The sequence below is a fragment of the Bidens hawaiensis genome, unplaced genomic scaffold, assembly GCF_021521415.1.
Source record: "Bidens hawaiensis isolate Kalapana, Puna unplaced genomic scaffold, B.hawaiensis_p1.1 tig00012786_1, whole genome shotgun sequence".
NCBI lineage: Eukaryota > Viridiplantae > Streptophyta > Magnoliopsida > Asterales > Asteraceae > Bidens > Bidens hawaiensis.
In genome coordinates, this window is record NW_027492062.1 from 531,229 (window position 1) to 549,214 (window position 17,986).

Consider the following 17,986-nt stretch of genomic DNA (forward strand, 5'->3'; position numbering starts at 1 on the left):
GAAGATGCCAATTATGTAATTCAAGAAATCCACGAAGGCATCTGCGGGTTACACGCCGGACCAAGAATGGTAGTGGCAAAAATTATGAACACGGGATACTACTGGCCAGGCATGCATACGGACGCACTCAAAGAGATCCAAAAATGTGACGCCTGCCAGAGACATGCACCGCGAACATTGCGGCCACAAAACGAACTCGTCCCAGTCATTGGAGCATAGCCTTTTCAAAAGTGGGCCATAGACATCATGGGACCATTCCCCAAGGCTCCAGGACGAGTAAAGTTCCTGTTGGTCGCTATAGATTATTTCACAAAGTGGGTGGAGGCCAAACCACTGGCCCATATAACGGCAACGAATGTGAAGAAATTCTTATGGGAATATATTATCTGTCATTTTGGCCTCCCCCAGACGTTAGTCAGCGATAATGGGACAATGTTCGCGGATAGCAGCCTCCAGGAATGGTTATCTGAGTTGCAAATAAAGCAAGTGTTCACATCAGTTGCCCACCCACAAGCCAATGGACAAGTCGAACGAGCCAATCGAAGCATCATAAAAGGCATCAAAGCCAGACTGGGAACCAAACGAACTGGGTGGGTTGAAGAATTGCCCCATGTGCTGTGGGCACACCGCACCAGTAAAAAGACGAGCAACTCCGAGACACCATTCAACTTAACTTATGGCACGGAAGCAGTAATTCCGGCTGAAATTGGTGTCCCATCCGCACGAATGCTTTTGATTGCTGATAATGAAAAAGAGCTCCGGTTAAACCTGGATCTCTTAGAAGAAAGAAGAGAGTTGGCCGCTATACGTGAAAACAAATACAAGAGCCAACTCCAAAAATATTATGATGCGCGAGTAAAGATATACGAATTCCGGAAGGGAGACTATGTCTTCTGAAGTAACGAAGCATCGAATGCTGAATCACCAGGAAAGTTAGCACCAACTTGGGAAGGCCCTTACGAAATTGATGAAGTATTGGGAAAGGGTGCATACAAATTGAAAAAAATGGACGGTATTCCTATTCCCAGGACTTGGAATGTTGCACAACTATGAAGGTGCTATATCTAAACTACGTAATTGTCTTTTAGGCCTGCGTGCCTCTCCACTGGCCTGCGTGCCCTTTCTATTTCGGTCTGCGTACCAAATTTCGTTTATCCTGAACTAATGATTAATGCAAATATAGTTGATGCACAGTTACTCGTGTTTAAATTTTTAGAATGTTAGTTCCTGTGCGGATAGGCCTGCGTGTCAATAATTGTCCTAATCCTATATTTTGGATACATGACAGATTTAGCTTACACACATTTATATTGTAATCATACAAGACAAAATGTAAAATCCATGTCATATATACATTCAAAAAAGGGATTAAAGAAACAAAAGAAAAAATATATACAACAATTATTCTTCACGAAGATAGTCACGGAGTTGTTGAACGCCACCCGATGCTTTAGCAAAATCTTGGATAGCTTCCTGGATGGAAAAATGCAAATCATCAAAGGCATCCATCTGCGCATCATATTTCCCATCCACATCCTCTCCATGAAGTTCAAACTCCTCCATGGAGCGGCCTTCCCTGGCAAAGGTTACGCCCTCCTGGAAGCCTGCCTTACGCCCCGAGTCGCTTGACGTGCCAAGAAGATCGGCGAGACAGTCTCCTAAGGTGGATCCTCCATGAATGTGCGAGATAACCTATATAGGTAAAATCATGAGACCAATAGATAACACAGGAATGTACTTGTGATTAAACCATTACCTTGGTAAGACCCTTCGCCATCAACCACGTCGATCGGCGGACGCATGCTCAGCTTCCAACCTCAGAGTACCTTGCTCACCAAGAAAACGGACATTTTCCTTGTGCAGGTCCTCAATCAGCTGGTCCTTGTTTGCAGCAGCAGCTCGGAGCGCATCGATGGTCTCTTCCTGGGAGACGAGACGAGCCTCTAAGGCCTGTTTCGCCTCCTCTGTCTTCGCAAGGTCAGCCTCGCGGGCACGGGTTTGAGTGCGTGCGGCTTCGAGTGAGGCATTCTGGCGCCAACACGCCTCTTCCCAATCCTTGGACGCAGAAACCTGGGGGTTCTTGTAACACCCGACTTTTGTTAATTAATAAATAACAGAGAGTTTTGTTATAAACTGTGTGTCGTTAAATTAGTTGTGTGTTAAGTGTTTGGATAATATTTGGAATTGGAATTGTGAGTGGGTTGTAGGGCCCGTAAGCCCCCTATATAAACCCAACCCCTCCACCCTTTCACCATTTCCTTCCTTTCACACACACACACTAGAACACACATCTTCTCTCAAGACTCGAATCCGAATCCGGGATAAAGCAAGGAAGATCTTGGTGTTCAAGTGTCTTCAAACAACAAGAACACGTCCAGATCTACGTAGTGTTCAGTTCCGAACCTAAACCGAAGAAAAAGGTGAGTTTTGGTTAAAAAGGTTAAGTATTATTGTCGAATTCGACATGCAAACTGATAGAACGATAGATCGGGTTGTAAGATGTAAGAAAAACATAAATTTGGTGAGTTATAACCTCATAGGTATGATATAGGACAAAAAGGTGATGTTCGGACCTCATAAAACACGGGTATACAAAGTTGGTATAACTCAAAACCCATAAAAAGGGGTAAAATCCGGTCGTAAGGAAGAGTCATGGAGTAATTTGGCTTAAATGGCAAAAATGAAGAAAAGGAGATATTTTCGCATAAGTCGATTTCGCATCGCACAGCCATGCGAAGCGAAAAAGTCACGCGAAGCGAAAAAGTCATGCGAAGCGAAAAAGTCAAGCGAAGCGAAATTCCATGCGAAGATAAATTCTTCCATGCGAAATTTCATGAAATTCATTTTCTGATGCATTTTTGTTAAAGAACTGTTAATGAAAATAAAATTTTTCCGACTGACCTAGCAGCTCAACCCCAGCCAGGGGCTCTGCCCCCTTTGGACCCTACTAGGGGCTGCCACCCCTAGACCCCGCTACCAAGGGCGCTGCCCCCGGACCCCCGTTAGTTGAGGGTTTCATTAACTTAGATGTAGGAAGTAATAGTAATAATTGACACGCTTAATGTGTTGTACAGTTAGCCGTGCACAACTAAGGAAGGGCATTACCGTTAACAGCGAGAGAAACCGACTCCAGGTGAGTTCTAGCCCCTTTAACTGTTATATTTTCGGGGCTGTGTGCATACTCCTATGTGGTAGATAATACACTTACTTGGTTGGTAAGTGTAAGATACGTGTATGATTGTGTATTGAATGTATTGTTACATAATGATTGTATGAACGAGTATGTGTATATATTTATAACTAGAAGATATGTAAAGTATGCACGTATGATAAAGGTATGGTTATTCGAGACAGAAGGGACCAGACCCTTATAATATCTGAGATGTTCGGGACCAGACCCTCATAATATCTGAGATGTTAGGGACTAGACCCTCATAATATCTGAGATGATAGGGACCAGACCCTCATAATATCTGTGATGTTAAGGACCAAACCTTATAATATCTGTGATGTTAGGGACCAGACCCTTATAATATCTATGATGTTTAAGGTAGAATAGCTTATGGTATACCATAGGGTTTTATGAAAGAAAGTATGTAAGAACGTATGCATGTATGTAAAGTACGTATGAAAGAAGTGATAGTAAATAAGGTATGAATGCGTATGGTATGAATGTAATGTATGTTAATTGATTAACTAGAACTCACTAAGCGTAGCTGACTTTTAGTATGCACGCAGGCAAATAGGTTGAGGCAGCTGGCTTGAGGAGAGACACATGGCACGAGCTAAAGAGACTGGCATCCATGAAGAAGTGTCATGACTATTTTATGTTAATATTTATGAAAAGACAACTTGTATGTTAAGACATGATTTGATGTTTTGTAATGTAATGCATGAAGTTTTAATTATTCCTCGAAAGTTTTTATTAACTCTGATTTTAGAACTATGTTTATGAGTAAATCCAACACCAAAGTAGGGTCACCGGGAACGGGGCCTTACAGTTCTTCTCTTCCTCTACAGCCCGTTCAGAATCTTTCAGCTTCCACCTCAGGGTGTTAGCCTCGATCCGGTATTTTTCCTTTTCAGCTCGGAGCTCTTCTAAGAGGTTGTCCTGCAACCCCCAGTTCTGGCCCATGAAGTTTCAATCCCGGTACATCTCCTGGGTCGTGGAAACCAAGTTAGCCAGATGATATATATATGAATTGCCAATTAAGACCCGAGCACGAGTACGCTGGTACTCACATTCCGCAGGAGGCACACCCTCGTGAAGGAAATCAAAACACACCTCCCCATCCAAAAATCTGGAGGAGGGGGTTAGATTCCAGTCAGGAATGGGCCGAGGAACACCCCCCTGCAGGGTACGATCCCTTTCCCCCCTCTCCGAGGAGTGAGGAGGCGGAAGAGGCATCGACACCCGCCCGACTGGTTTGTCAGTTTCATGAATTATGGGCGGGGGCAAAGGCGGTGACCCCGTCGTGGGCAGCTTTCGGACAGTGGTCGAAGCAGCACTCTCCTTGGACTTCCCCTTGTCAGCAGCACATGATCCACTGGGGTTGTTCTTGGCAGGCGGGATGTCCAGGAATTGTCTGCATAAACACATGCCACAAATCAATTTAGGGAGGATAAGCATACCTTCCCCAAAACAAAAAAAAAAACAACACAAAATACCCTGCGTGCCTTGCGTGCGGACCTCGACGCGGTCACGAAGCCGACTCTTTTTCGCGGCTGGAGTTGAAGGAGGAGGAGAAGAATCCATGCTCTGGTTTCCACCAACAGCCACCAAGGGAGCGTTGCTGGAAGATACTTCTTTCCTCTTCTGACCAAAAGCTACATCAGAACTATCAGTTAGCAATTCGATCATAAAATCAAGGAAGAGGAGAGTATTACCTGTCGCGAACAAATCTTCAGAAACCATAGGTTCCTGACGAATCCGGTGAGGACACAAAAAACTGTCTCTGGTCCTGTCAAGGATGGGAAGATCCTTCTTGTCACAACCCATCTAAGGCGGAAATGTCGGGACGTGATCCGATTGCTCACAGCTCGAAGATACTATCATTGAATATAAGTGATAATATCTAATTAATTATTTTATTCAAATATAACACATTACTTAAATACAATAAACAATTTAAAATACACGAATATAAGTTCAAATAAAGTTTAACTTGATAATATCCTAAAGTCTTGTCTACATGTCCAACTTCAATCTTCAATACTAACAACCTGCATATGCGTAGAAAATGGAGTTTGTCAACAACAAATGTTGAGTGAGATGATCACCAATTTTGACACAACAAATAGTTATAAAATAAATAAATAATAAAAGATAAGTGTTAAATGCGCAAACCAATCTATGTGGTAATAATCAATCAAACCTTAACAAACCAAAATCAAGTATATTCGTGTGCCAATGAATCGTTGCTAAGCGAATCGGGCATTGATTACAATGACTAAATTGTCGATTTACCTTCGCCAAGCGAATCGGGCTCCGGTTACTAAGACGGTCGTATGATCATACTAATGAGAACCCTATACAAGGGGATATGTTGGACCTCTCCGAAACATTATCAAGTAAACAATTAAACATGTAGCAATTAGCAAATAGCATTTAATTGATATTCACACAATAATTACGTTTGCAATTTTGAGTATATATATAATAGAAAATATGAGTAAGTACGCATATGTCCCCAAAACATTTGAAAACAGTGTATAAAAAAAGGGTAATGATCAAACTCACTTTAGATTAAAGGCAAGCGAGTATAATTAAGAATAAACGAGTAAACAGAAAAGCGAGTCGTCCAATACGCGTCAAACGAGATAAATGATCAGAAACTGAAACTTTGTGATATGAAACTATAAATAAAAACAAACTTAATTCCGCTGGAATCAATCCAAACGGATGAGTAGAACTCTAGTTATGTTGAATTAAACGTTTAAGCGAGCTGGTACTGACCAGAATCCGAATAGCGAGTCGGAAGTCGGGTTTTGGGTAGTAGCCTTAAAATTACGTTACAAGAATAAAAGTCTTTTGGACCGAACGTTGAATCCGAACAGAAGCATGAGAAAACGCAAAGTTAAACTTGTTGACTATTTTGCCCTTTAACGGGTTTTAAAGCAATTGACAAGTCAACACCCTTCAACCACCGAAATTGATTGAAGGTTATTGACTAGGGAATATGTATAAAAGATTTTATATTATTACAACTTACCCGGAAAGTGAAAGGATTGATGAGAAACGGAAGTCAAAGGTCCTTGAGTTTGCAAAGTCAACGAACAAGTCTTGAATCTTTAACGAATATGCAAACACCGAAGGGTTGGAGGATGAACAGAGATAAGGGACGGCTGGAGGATGTTATTTAGGGTTAGATTGAAGTTTACAGCAGGGAATTATGATATGTTTATATATGAATAGCTAAAACAAACTAATTATGGGCTTTTTGGCCCGTTTAAGCAAGTAAATACGTTTTAAGGAAAGAATCACCAAAAGATTCATAAAGATCTGATCTTGGACAAGGGAAAACGAATTAAGAGTTGTATTTTAGTTATATTATGATTACTTGGTCCTTAATTCTCTCTAATATGCCTAAAATAAACGATTTTATACCTTAAACGAGTTAACGAACGAAGACGAACCAAGATTGGGTGCAGTGGGGCCACCGCGCTGCGCGGCCAGCAGGTAGGCTAGCAATCTCACGGCGCTCCGGAGGGTATGGGGGATAAGTTTCACACGTTGTCACATTTAGTCCCTGTATTTTGGTCTTTGAGCATTTTTATGAACTTTTGATAATATAAATAAGATTTAAACACTATTTAAAGTACAAGGGCTTCAAGTGAATTATTAGAAACTTAAATATTTATAATTATTTGGTTTTTGATTAATAATAGTGATCCAAAATATTTCCGGGTCGGGTTATACGCAACGAATACCGTTTCGAAAAATCCGAGATGTTACACTTCTTATCGCGCGTAGCAATATGCATAACCCCGGGCACGCCCACAAAAAGGTCACCTCGTCCGGATAAGGCCACAGGCGGCTCATCCCAACCCTCACGAGAGCAGATTCAGGAATGGGGCGCATCGGGGTAGGGGTACGGGTCAATTGTTGATACCACCCATGCCTTTCCGGACGATCAACAAACGGCAGGGCAAGCAATGGCTGATCCGCCAAACGCCAATACATGGAAGACAGGATCACATCTTCCCGAATCCAAAAGAATTTCCTGGCCCAATGCGGGTCCAGGAGAGGCGTGTCCACCACAACAGCCTCCCAGTCAGTCGGAAGACAAATATACCGGCCACCTCTTCCGTACATACGGTAGAACACGGAAAACTTGTCAATGGTGGGCACGATGCCATGCGCCCGACAACAAAATTCAAAACGACGCATGCGCATCATCACCGAAGCATCAAGCTGGGAAATATGAATCATATTCCCAGTTATCAGCTTACCCAGAAACCGGGTAACCAGGAATCGGAGATTCCCGGAGCTAAAGAATTCGGCGAACACGACCATCTTCCCCACCGGAGGTCGGTTTACCGTCGAACCAGGAGCTGGAAACTCTGGCTCCCATTCTGGTGCAATGCCGTAGGCGTTCACAACGTCAGAGAATCCCTTCGTGTCTCAATCGATGGTAACACTATCAATAGTCTGATAATCAGGTCTCGCCGACATCATATACTCGGCTAAGAACTGACTGCAACGAGCTATGGTTGCCGGAGAAGAAAACAAAAAGGGCGTTTCTGGGTCGAAAATGATGAATACCTCAAAAGTCCGGCGAGAATTTCAGTTCTTCGAATACAAGGTAAGGCAGAAGAATAGAGATCGACGGATATATATAGTGGTAACATTTATGAGGAGAGATGGTACAACACAGCTGTCTGCCAGTAGATGCGTGACACGTCAAGCGGGAAAACCACGAGCCGAAAATTTAAAATCCCAAGGTACGGCTCAAAGCCAACTATCACACCTATTTTTGCGCAGAGCAGATCTGTCACGTCAATCAATCTCCAAAAATAATCAGCGACCTTTCAGTTCTACAGTAAAGACAGACTGAATGTTTTGGCTGACAAGTCAAGCATTATCGGAACTCAAATTACAAAAAAGAACAAAGAAGAGAAGCCATAAAAGACAGGCGGAAAGGTCACAAACAATTAGACTATCCGCGATCAGGATAGCCTCCCTGATTAATATAAGGAAACACAAGTGCAACAAGTTTAACATATTACACGAAAAAGATAGTTTCATTTCATTTACAAAGATTTGGAACAGGAAAGGAAATACATGCAAAAATATTACAACCTATTCCTAATCTTCCTTGGGAGCTTCCCTGCCTTCAGCTTCCGCGATCAGCCGGTTCACATGAAGACGCAGCTCCCCAACCGCGGTAGGCTCGCGACGGTTATCCTCAATATACTTCAGGATGTCAAAAGAAAGGTTATCAAAAGAATCCATCTGGGCATCATATTCCTTTTGACAATCCTGTCCATGAAGCTCAAACTCGAAAGACAGACGTCCTTCGCGAGCCATAGAATAACCTTCCGCGAAGCCAGCTTGGCGACCTACTCGCGAAGAACTGACTAGCAGGTCAGCAAGGCAGTTCCCAAGCTCAGGTCCATCCTTGATAAGCCTAAAAATCTGGTCCAAGGAAAGTCAGAATGATACTATTGAATACGAGTTAAGATAGAAATATTTACCTTGAGAATGACAAACTTGAGAAGCCATCTCCTCTCATCCGAGGCATCGGTGAAGGCCTTTTCCAGACCCTCCTTCTCCTCAGAAACAGAGGCAAGGTGGTTGTCCTTCTCCTTCACCTCCGCCACAAGCCTCCGGACATCCTCGTCTCGGGCGGCGATGAACTCGACCTGAGCAGCTACCCTCTCCTTCAAAAGTTTATTCTCTTCTTGAATAGCTAGGAGGGCGGCCTCTCTCTTCCGGGCCTCCGCTTGGGCAGCAGCCCTGGCTGCTTCAGCCTCGACCATGCAGCTAACAGCACACTCAAGGTCGGTCTGCCCAACAACCCAACCCTTAAATACCTCACGACTAGTCGATAACACATTAGCCATGTGATAGCTAAACGCTTGTGCCAGGCTAGTATGAGTCTGGGAGTGTATCATGTTACACTCAGAGGGTGGAAGGCAGTGTTCAAAGAATTCTTGGCACACACTCGGATCGGTGAATAGCGCGCCCGGGCCAAGATTCCAGAAAGGACGAAAGAGGGAATCCTCCTGACCCTCAGACAGTGGATTCGAGGACCTCCCCCCCCCCCCCTTCACCCGTGGAAGCTGGAGGAGTCTCAGTTGTATCCTTAGGTGGCACAACCTCAGTTTCCACCACTACCTCGGGGGGCGGCGTTCCAACACCCTGGGGAGGCACATCCTCACCACCCGTCGCTTGTAAGACCGGAGGTGGAGAAGGCGGACGTACAACGGTAACAACTGCAGATCCAGAAACAAAAGTTAGAAGAAATATATAAAACACAAATCCATAAATACAAGCACACAGTTACCTGCAGGCTGCCGTACAGTAGTCCAGCTCCTGACCCGGTCCTGGAACCGAGTCAACTTGATCTTCTTGAGGGAAGGACCCTCCCCTCCAATCTTGGATGCCTCCCCACCTGCGGGATCATTGGCATTCTTAGGTGCCTCCCCACCAGCGAGATCATCGGCATTCCTAAGTGCCTCCCCACCAGCGGGATCATCGGCATTCTTAAAAGTTTCCTTGTCAGCGGGATCCTCGGTATCCTTAGTAACCTCACCACCAGTAGGCTCATCGGCGTCGGAATCCCTATTAAGGCCGGATACGCCAGTGGTATTCGCCGTTCTCTTTTGACGGCGCACCATATCTGCAATAGAACGCAACACGCCAGCATGAAAACTCTCCGGAGTACCGGGCGGGGAACCCTAACTAGTCGAATCCTCGTTAGAGGACTCATTACTAGAAGAAAGGAGTATCGTCCCGTCCGGATGCATAACGGTAAGGGGTTTAGGGTTCAGAATATACACACCTTGGGCAATCGCAGACTAGCTGACCACCGGCTCCATGCGGCCAAAGACAGGAAACAGAAAGTGACCCTTGAAGTGATCAAGTATGGGCTCTTGATACATCTCCAAGGGCATCTTGAACATATCCCCCACAACACTGGGAATAAGCACTTCAAACAACGAACTATTCCCTGTAACAAGAACAAGGAAATCACGTCTACAAAAAAAATGATGATACGACATCAAATCGCAACGTATGGGAGGAACTTACGTCCGTCGTCACGGGAAAAGTACGTTTGCTCCGCAGGGTACGGCCATAGGCGGCTCATACCCACCTGAACCAACGCGGATTCAGGAATCAAACCCATCGGAGTGGGAGTCTGCGTCAGTTTCTGGAACCACTCCTGGCCCTCCGAATCAGCAACCGGAAGGGAAAATTTGGTGGTCAACGATCGGTGGACCATCTCCAGCGGAATAACATCCGCATTGATCCACAAAAACTTATTCTTCCATTTATGGGCACTCCTCGGAGGCTCAGTCCCGATCGCCTTCCCCTGGACGGCGAAGCTAAACCAACTGCCGTGGGTCTGAATCTTGTAGATCGCAAGAAAACGATCCACCGTGGGCTCTATCTCCAAGGCCCTTCAACAGAACTCGAAGTGTCGAAGCCTCATAATCCCAAACGGATGCAACTGAGAAATATGGATCCCAGACGCAACCAAGAAGTCGCCAAGAAACGTGGTGATCGGCAACTGGAAATTTCCTGTGGTTAATGACTCACCATACAGAGCAATTTTTCCGGCCGGTGGCTGATCAGCCGTAGAACCAGGAGAAGGGAGCTCCGGCCCCACTTCGGCGCCAATCCATAGAGATTGACGATATCCTGGAAATCAAAAAGTTTCCAGTTGATGCAGATGTTCTCCACCAACCCCTTCGACGAGTCTTTCTTGCTCTCCTTAACCCGACCCCCTTTCTTACCACCGGCCATGATTGATCGGAATAATAACAGTCGAAAAGAAGAAGATGAAGAGAAAGGAGGAGTACGAGAGGAAAATTTTTGCAAGTAATATCGGAAAGTGGAACGCCCTCCCTTATATATACACATCGCAATTAATGCGAAGAGAGAAAGGTCCAGCCCACATGCCGAAACCGTCCAACCACAGAACGACACGTTAGGCGGGAACTGACAAAACAAAATAATTTTGAATCAGGCGCCTAAAAACTCGTGCACCAACCTCGAACATCGCTCCTGACATGATTCAGATGGGAGACGTCACAACGCAGTCGCCTAAACAGTACCCCAGTTCAAAAGCAACAGGAATCCTAAAGACTAATAGTTGCAATCCGTGACAAAAGACAAAAGTCCATAATTCCATCCGCGACATCGACTCATGGAAGCAACAATGGAGTGGGGGACTTATAGAGCGAGGGTAGCAAAGCTGCCCTCGGATCCCTTATCCGACCCATGGATCGTCAAAGACATCCGCCTCCCACAGATCCATCAACCAACCTGCGGATCGCCAAAAGACATCAGCGTAGGGAACAAGTGGATTGGTAAAGCCATCCACAATCCAAAGACACTTCGTGGAATTCCATTATAACCCGCGGACGGTCACGCGAACATCCGCGGAAGGAATCCACAAATAACTCAAGGGACTTTTCATACGCATGATCCCTACGTGATATGGAAGGGCAGTTAAAACAAACTACTTCTAGAAGAGTCCCTCAAAACCTCCTGATAGCGACATCGGCCAATGGAAAGAAGACACCTGGACACGTAATGATCATCCCACGACGTGCACAGATAATGGCTACACCATAAACGGGTCCAGGCTGTCACATCCAATAAAGGCTCGATACGTGTCCATTCAGGCAGAAAAGGAATAACTTGATAGTGACAACTCCACCAATCACCTTCCCTCCACCTTCGGCTATAAATACGAAGATCACCTCTTCAAGGTATTCATTCACACTCTCACGCCTTACGCAATATACCGGTACTCGTATTATTTCCGATTAAGATATAGTACTGATTCTCACGCCGGAGGGTGGTTACAGGAAGACCCCCCACTATGTCCTTCCTATAACGAGACTCAACGGTGTTCTGTTTTGCAGGCGCTAGCTTGGATCTGTCTCATAATGCTTCAGTATACCCACATCTGGGGAAATACCCGATCAGACTATCCAGTGCGGTCTAGTGTTTCTTCACTAGCTAAGATATTGCATGCAATTGCTTAAGAAAACATAAAACTTCAATGATACAAATAGAGAAAGGAATTATAAGCTTCACACGATCAGTTTTATATATGCCAACGTTACCCTCCAAACGTTAATTAACAGGTTTGTTCAACACTAGGTATTAGAAGCATTATGTATATCATTCTTTAATATGTTGGAAACAATATCTGAACTAAAAGACCGAAAAGAGGACATGCTACGAGCATGAGGAACCAAGAAGCAACACAAATAAAGAAAAAAAAACACACATGAGAACTTCAAAAGGCGTGAAAGGAGGCGACTCACATCCTAAAGTCGTTTAAATGATTCGTACGTAAATCACACAAATACTTAGCAAAATGACAAATAATGGAGTGATGTGATAATTCGGATGACTTAATGAAACGCCAACAACAATTAAAATTTCCAAAAGTTTAGTATAGTTATACTTGTAATTCGTAAAAGTCCAAGCTGGAGATTCTTCTATGTGCACATGCTGGGTATATAGTTGTAGATAGAGATAAAAGGTAGGTAATGCTTTTTGTTGCTGTATAGTTGCACCTTGAGATAAACAAATAAGTCATGTTTTTATGGTAGTACACATAGAACATGTGTAGTGGGAGAGTTATGGGTAAAGATATGGCCCATAACTCTTCCTTACACCGCCCTCCTATGTACACACCCTCCAAGTTAAATCCGAACCAGAGCCTCCACTCCCCTAAAGACGTCTTGGAGCGAATTGAAAGCACTATAATTGAAGCGTGTCTTTGCTTATTTACTATAGAACCTCATCATCTCGAAGGGCCTTGCGATTTTTAACTACCAAATTTTTATGTGCACACCAAGGTCATGTCCAGAAGATACTTTCTCGTTAGGGTGAGCTGGGCACTCTACTCGTCCCCACCGAGCTCGCCGGAGTTCCCTAGCACACCGTCCTAGGTTATGTGCGTTCATAAAACAAGTAGGATATCCAAGTTCTACTACTTGGAGTGTGGTTAAATACTAATTCCACATTTCACTAAAAATTATTGGGCTGTGCTGAGGATATCCCTTATCATTCAATAGGTACGCGACTTTCTTACCCCTTGATTTCAAAAAACACGCAAAACCCTAAAATCACATTCCTTTACCCAGCGACTAATGTTGCCATCTCCAATGCCACCGATCAACCACTCGCTAGCATCAACACTCCCCCGTCACTATCACCGGCGTCGACAACGAGTGTTCAGCAACTCATCGGAAAAACGCAATGCCATTCCCCTTTGTTCACAGTTTGCTTTTAGTAATTGTTTTAGTAATTGATCAATTAAACTTTGGCATTTGTCAAATTAATCATCAATTCAACCAAACAAACACATCTGGATCTTCAATTGAATCAATTTTTGACTTGAGCGTAAATGGTTTTAACTTTGAGCGTTTTTCATTTTACCCCTTGAGCGTATTACGGTTTGGGAATTCAAATGAGCGTTTTTCATTTTACGCCTTGAACGTTTTTTAGGTTTTGGGTTTCAATTGAGAAAACCCTAAGCCTTTCTCCATACCTAATGCACTTTAAGAAATTATTGGATTTCAAATTAAAATACTTAAATTGATACACACAAGAAATAGGCTAATTTCGTAGCTTTTGGTTCCATTTCCCGTGGAGTAAAATTCTCATCAGCATTAGTCAATGGAATGGATCCCTAGCCTCTTATATCCATATAAAGGACACGCCGAGCATAAATAACCTTTCTAACTTCTCTTCTGATGGATTAAATATCTTTTATAAGAAATCGGAGGAAGACCCGACGATTTTTTCCAAGAAATCCCCAACAAAAGATACACACGTTTGTATATATATAAGCTAAAAGGTTATAAAATAATATTATACAAACTATACAAGGTACACAGTTATATATAAGAGTTCACAAGTACATATCATGATAAATTGTTTCAACACAAAGAACACGACATGGATCGAGATACGTACTTTTAGAAATTCGGGTAAATTGTCGCCGTTATTCTCATAGAATTGAAAATATAACAAGGAATCTAAAACTTAACGCGGTTTGCTTTCTTTAAAACTCGTATTAGCACTACCCGAGTAAGATTCCCATTCATTGGAACTGTATGGGATTAATGGGACTTCATAAAGGTCATATTGCTCAACTTCTAAGATCAAGCTTCTTGATTCTTCATGTGTTTGCTGTTGATTCCAGAGATGAGTTTTAAACCTCTTCAAGCCCTCTAACTCCATTGCAACCTCTTTCATAGTAGGTCTATCATTTCCATGTAAGTTAAGGCATCTTTTCACAAGCTCACCTGCTACTTGTAACTGCTCAAGCGTTCCTTCTCGTAAAACTTGTGGTTCAACAATTTTGAACAAGCGGTTTTCATTCATTGCCTTGACAAAGTATGTTGCTAAATTCTTATCATCATTGGTTCTATTTGCGCAAAGCGGTTTTTGTCCGGTTATAAGTTCTGCTAGGACCACTCCAAAGCTATACACATCACTCTTGTCAGTTAGTTGGCTCGTGTAGAAGTATTCGGGATCAAGGTACCCTAATGTGCCTTGGACTAGTGTAGTGACTTCATCATGATCTAATGGGACTAACCTTGAAGCTCCAAAATCAGAAATTTTTGTAGTGTAATTACCGTCTAGTAATATATTGGTAGACGTGACGTCTCTGTGTATGATAGGTGTAACGGCCTGTGAATGAAGGTATCCGAGTGCACTAGCAGCCTCAGTAGCAACTCTTAACCGGTTCTCCCAAGATAACCAACTCCTTCCATCGGATCTATCATGAATGTGATAGAAAAGTGTGTTATTGGAGATAAATTCGTAAACTAGTACCGGGACCTCCTCTTCCAAACAACACCCTAACAGCTTTACGACATTTCGATGTATGACTTGTGTAAGGATCAAGACTTCATTAATGAACTGTTCCGATTGGGCCCTATCCACTAGCTTAGATTTCTTTATTGCAACAACACGTTTATCTGGCAAAATTCCTTTATATACTAAACCATAACCACCTTGACCAATAATTCGTTCCTCAGAATAGTTGCCAGTCGCTTTCCGAAGCTGTTCACTGCTAAACATAATCACCGCCTCACTACTCCCTGGTGCGTTGAGTTTTTGTTTCAAAAACACACCTCCATTTTGCTCAAAGAACTTTTCTCGTAGCTTGATTAATTTCCTCTTTCGTACGCCAAAGAAAATCGCAATCACCCCAGATAATAGTGCCACGAAGCCAAAACCTAGAGCTACATGTGAAATTGCAGGAAAAATAATTTAATCAATTGCAGTGACTATGAAGCAATCTGGTTTTAGAAAAGATGAATAAAGGCATGCCATGAGATCTTTCCATTTGATTATATTGATGGATATGCACACTAGTTAATTCCTATGTCATATCTTTTTTCCTCTTATTATATTTGCAATTTTAATGGTAATTTTTCTTACTGGACATTTTACTAAATAAGTTAGAACATGATTGATATATAATAAAGAATTACCTAACGTGAATACCGTCATAGGAAATTTTGAACCATTAGCAATAGGTCGACAACCATATGGCGTTTTTGCATCTCCTGTGTATCCTGGCTTACATGTACAACTGGAACTCCCTGCTGTATTAACGCACTCCCCATAACAATTGATGTTGCTTTTGTCATCACACTCGTTGATGTCTAGAAAATAAATTAAAGCCGAGCCATTTACAAGTCAACGGAATAAAATAATGCAGATGATGCAGAAAATGAATAAAAAATGATAATTGTAGGTAGCCTAGTTCATTTTCAAAAGGGTTATTGGATTTAAATATCCCCAACTTTCACTTGCTGGTCGAGAACACTCCCAACTAACGAAATATTAATTACCACTCCGAAATTTTCACCTTATTTTCTTCTAGCACTCCCAAACGATTTCAAAAAATGTCATATCGTAAAAAAAACTAAGTTTCACGTTAGTTTGGGAGCGTCTAAAGAAAATAAGGTGAAAGTTGGGAGTGATGGTAAATATTTCATTAGTTGGGAGTGTCTCCGGTCAACGAGTAAAAGTTAGAAGTATTTAAATCCAATAACCCTTTTCAACATAAAATATTTAGCTATTACTTTTGTAGACAACTTAACATTCAATCAATGTCATCCAGAACCTTTTGTATTGGATATTAGATTAGATTTAGTATGATGAGCCAACGGGCCCATTAGGTATCTAAGGTTTGTATTCCGTTATTTGTATATTGTAGTGCATTATTCATTAATAATCAATCAGTCTTTTACCATCTTACATTTTGAATTGCACCAAAGTTAAACTGAAATACACGTACCATGGCAGCCTGGATCAAGATAAGGATTTCCATCGTAACCATCATTGCAGCTGCAGCGATACCCACCGATATCTGTATCAACGCATGAGCTATTACCCTTGCACTCATTAGCCTCTATGCAACTGCGGTTGCTTTCGATAACCCACTCGAGCACCGTGAACACCATGGTCTGCACCCTCGTTAAAAACTCGGAAGCATTGACTAAATCCCGTACACCACGAAACTGAAAACTTTCTTCCTCACCCAGAAATACAAAACCGCAAGGATTGAACGACACGACACCTATATGGTTTCTTAAGGTTAGAAGTGTAGAGTTATAAGTTTTGAGACCCTTTGGTATTGCAGTCTGACAACAACCAATTCCTGAGCAGTAGCCATCAGGCACATCATCTGACCTACTGCATAATCCCAAACAGCCACTAGAGAAGTCACCTCCATTTGACCCTTGGATCAAAGCAAAATCATCGCACCTGACGACCGTGAACTTATTCCTTTGGGAAAATGCAAAAGGCGTCGCTCCTAACTTAATCCATGCATAATCATCGTCCGTCACACCCCCAAACTGGTCGTAACATCTTTCAGCAACAAAATTGGTGACCCACATCTCATAATCCGAAATCTTGTGTATTTCAATGTTTCCTGATCTGATGAATAACTTTGGTGGGTTGTAAGTCGAGTTACAGGTCAGGTCAAACGAGTCGTCTTTGGAGCAACGCGAGCCTACACCAATACCAAAAGGGTATGAAACTGTCAATTTCCCACACTGTGTTTGGCTTGGCTATGTTCCCAGTGGCCATTGCCAATTGTAACTTTGTATACAGAACAAGTGTGAAAAGAAGAAGCATGTTGATGCTCTCTTGTTATTTGTGATCAAACACCTTTTATGGGAGAAATTTATAAATGGTTACACAATAGACTTAATAAGTTTGAAATAGTATATAACTTTCTTTTTTCTGTTTTTTTAACATCAATACCTCTTATTTTGGCCCCCCCCTTCGAAAGTAAATGATTTATCTAGTTTTTTGAAAACTACTCTTCTTTATTTTCTAGATTGTCAACGGAAAGATATTGAAGTTATTATAAACTTTCTTTGTCCTATTGTAAAATGCCTAATTTTTGTGGGATATATATTTTTTTTTCCAAATAAGTTTTTCTATAGGTAAACTAAAGACAAATTATGTTTAAAGAATCATTAACTAAAACACGCGGAAATAATACAAGGTTTCAAAACCAATTTGCAAACGTAATTATGACCTCAATTAACTTAGCGGAGCAAAATAGGCTGGTTTGCCTTCCTCTCTGCCGGCCTCCTTACCTTTCCCCACTACACCGTCGCTCCAAGTTACACCTACTGAGCAATTTAAGCAAAATCAGTCACAACGTCAAAATTCCAATGGTAAAAGAAAGTAATATAAGAATCTATCTCATAGTCATGGAGGAAGGGAAATTAAAGCAAAAAGGTAGTGATATTTGTT

The 17,986-nt window shown here is 42.4% G+C and overlaps 1 protein-coding gene across 1 annotated transcript; it reads right to left on the minus strand.

Annotated features, from left to right (window-relative positions):
- Positions 1–14,059: 14,059 nt before the first annotated feature.
- LOC143542195 (wall-associated receptor kinase 2-like) lies at positions 14,060–17,350 on the minus strand. The gene is made up of 3 exons (XM_077034840.1): positions 16,512–17,350; positions 15,700–15,873; positions 14,060–15,447 (listed from the first exon to the last, which is right to left on the minus strand). The coding sequence occupies exons 1-3, from the start codon at positions 17,113–17,115 to the stop codon at positions 14,240–14,242; spliced, it is 1,986 nt and encodes a 661-aa protein (XP_076890955.1). The 5' UTR covers positions 17,116–17,350; the 3' UTR covers positions 14,060–14,239.
- Positions 17,351–17,986: the final 636 nt, after the last annotated feature.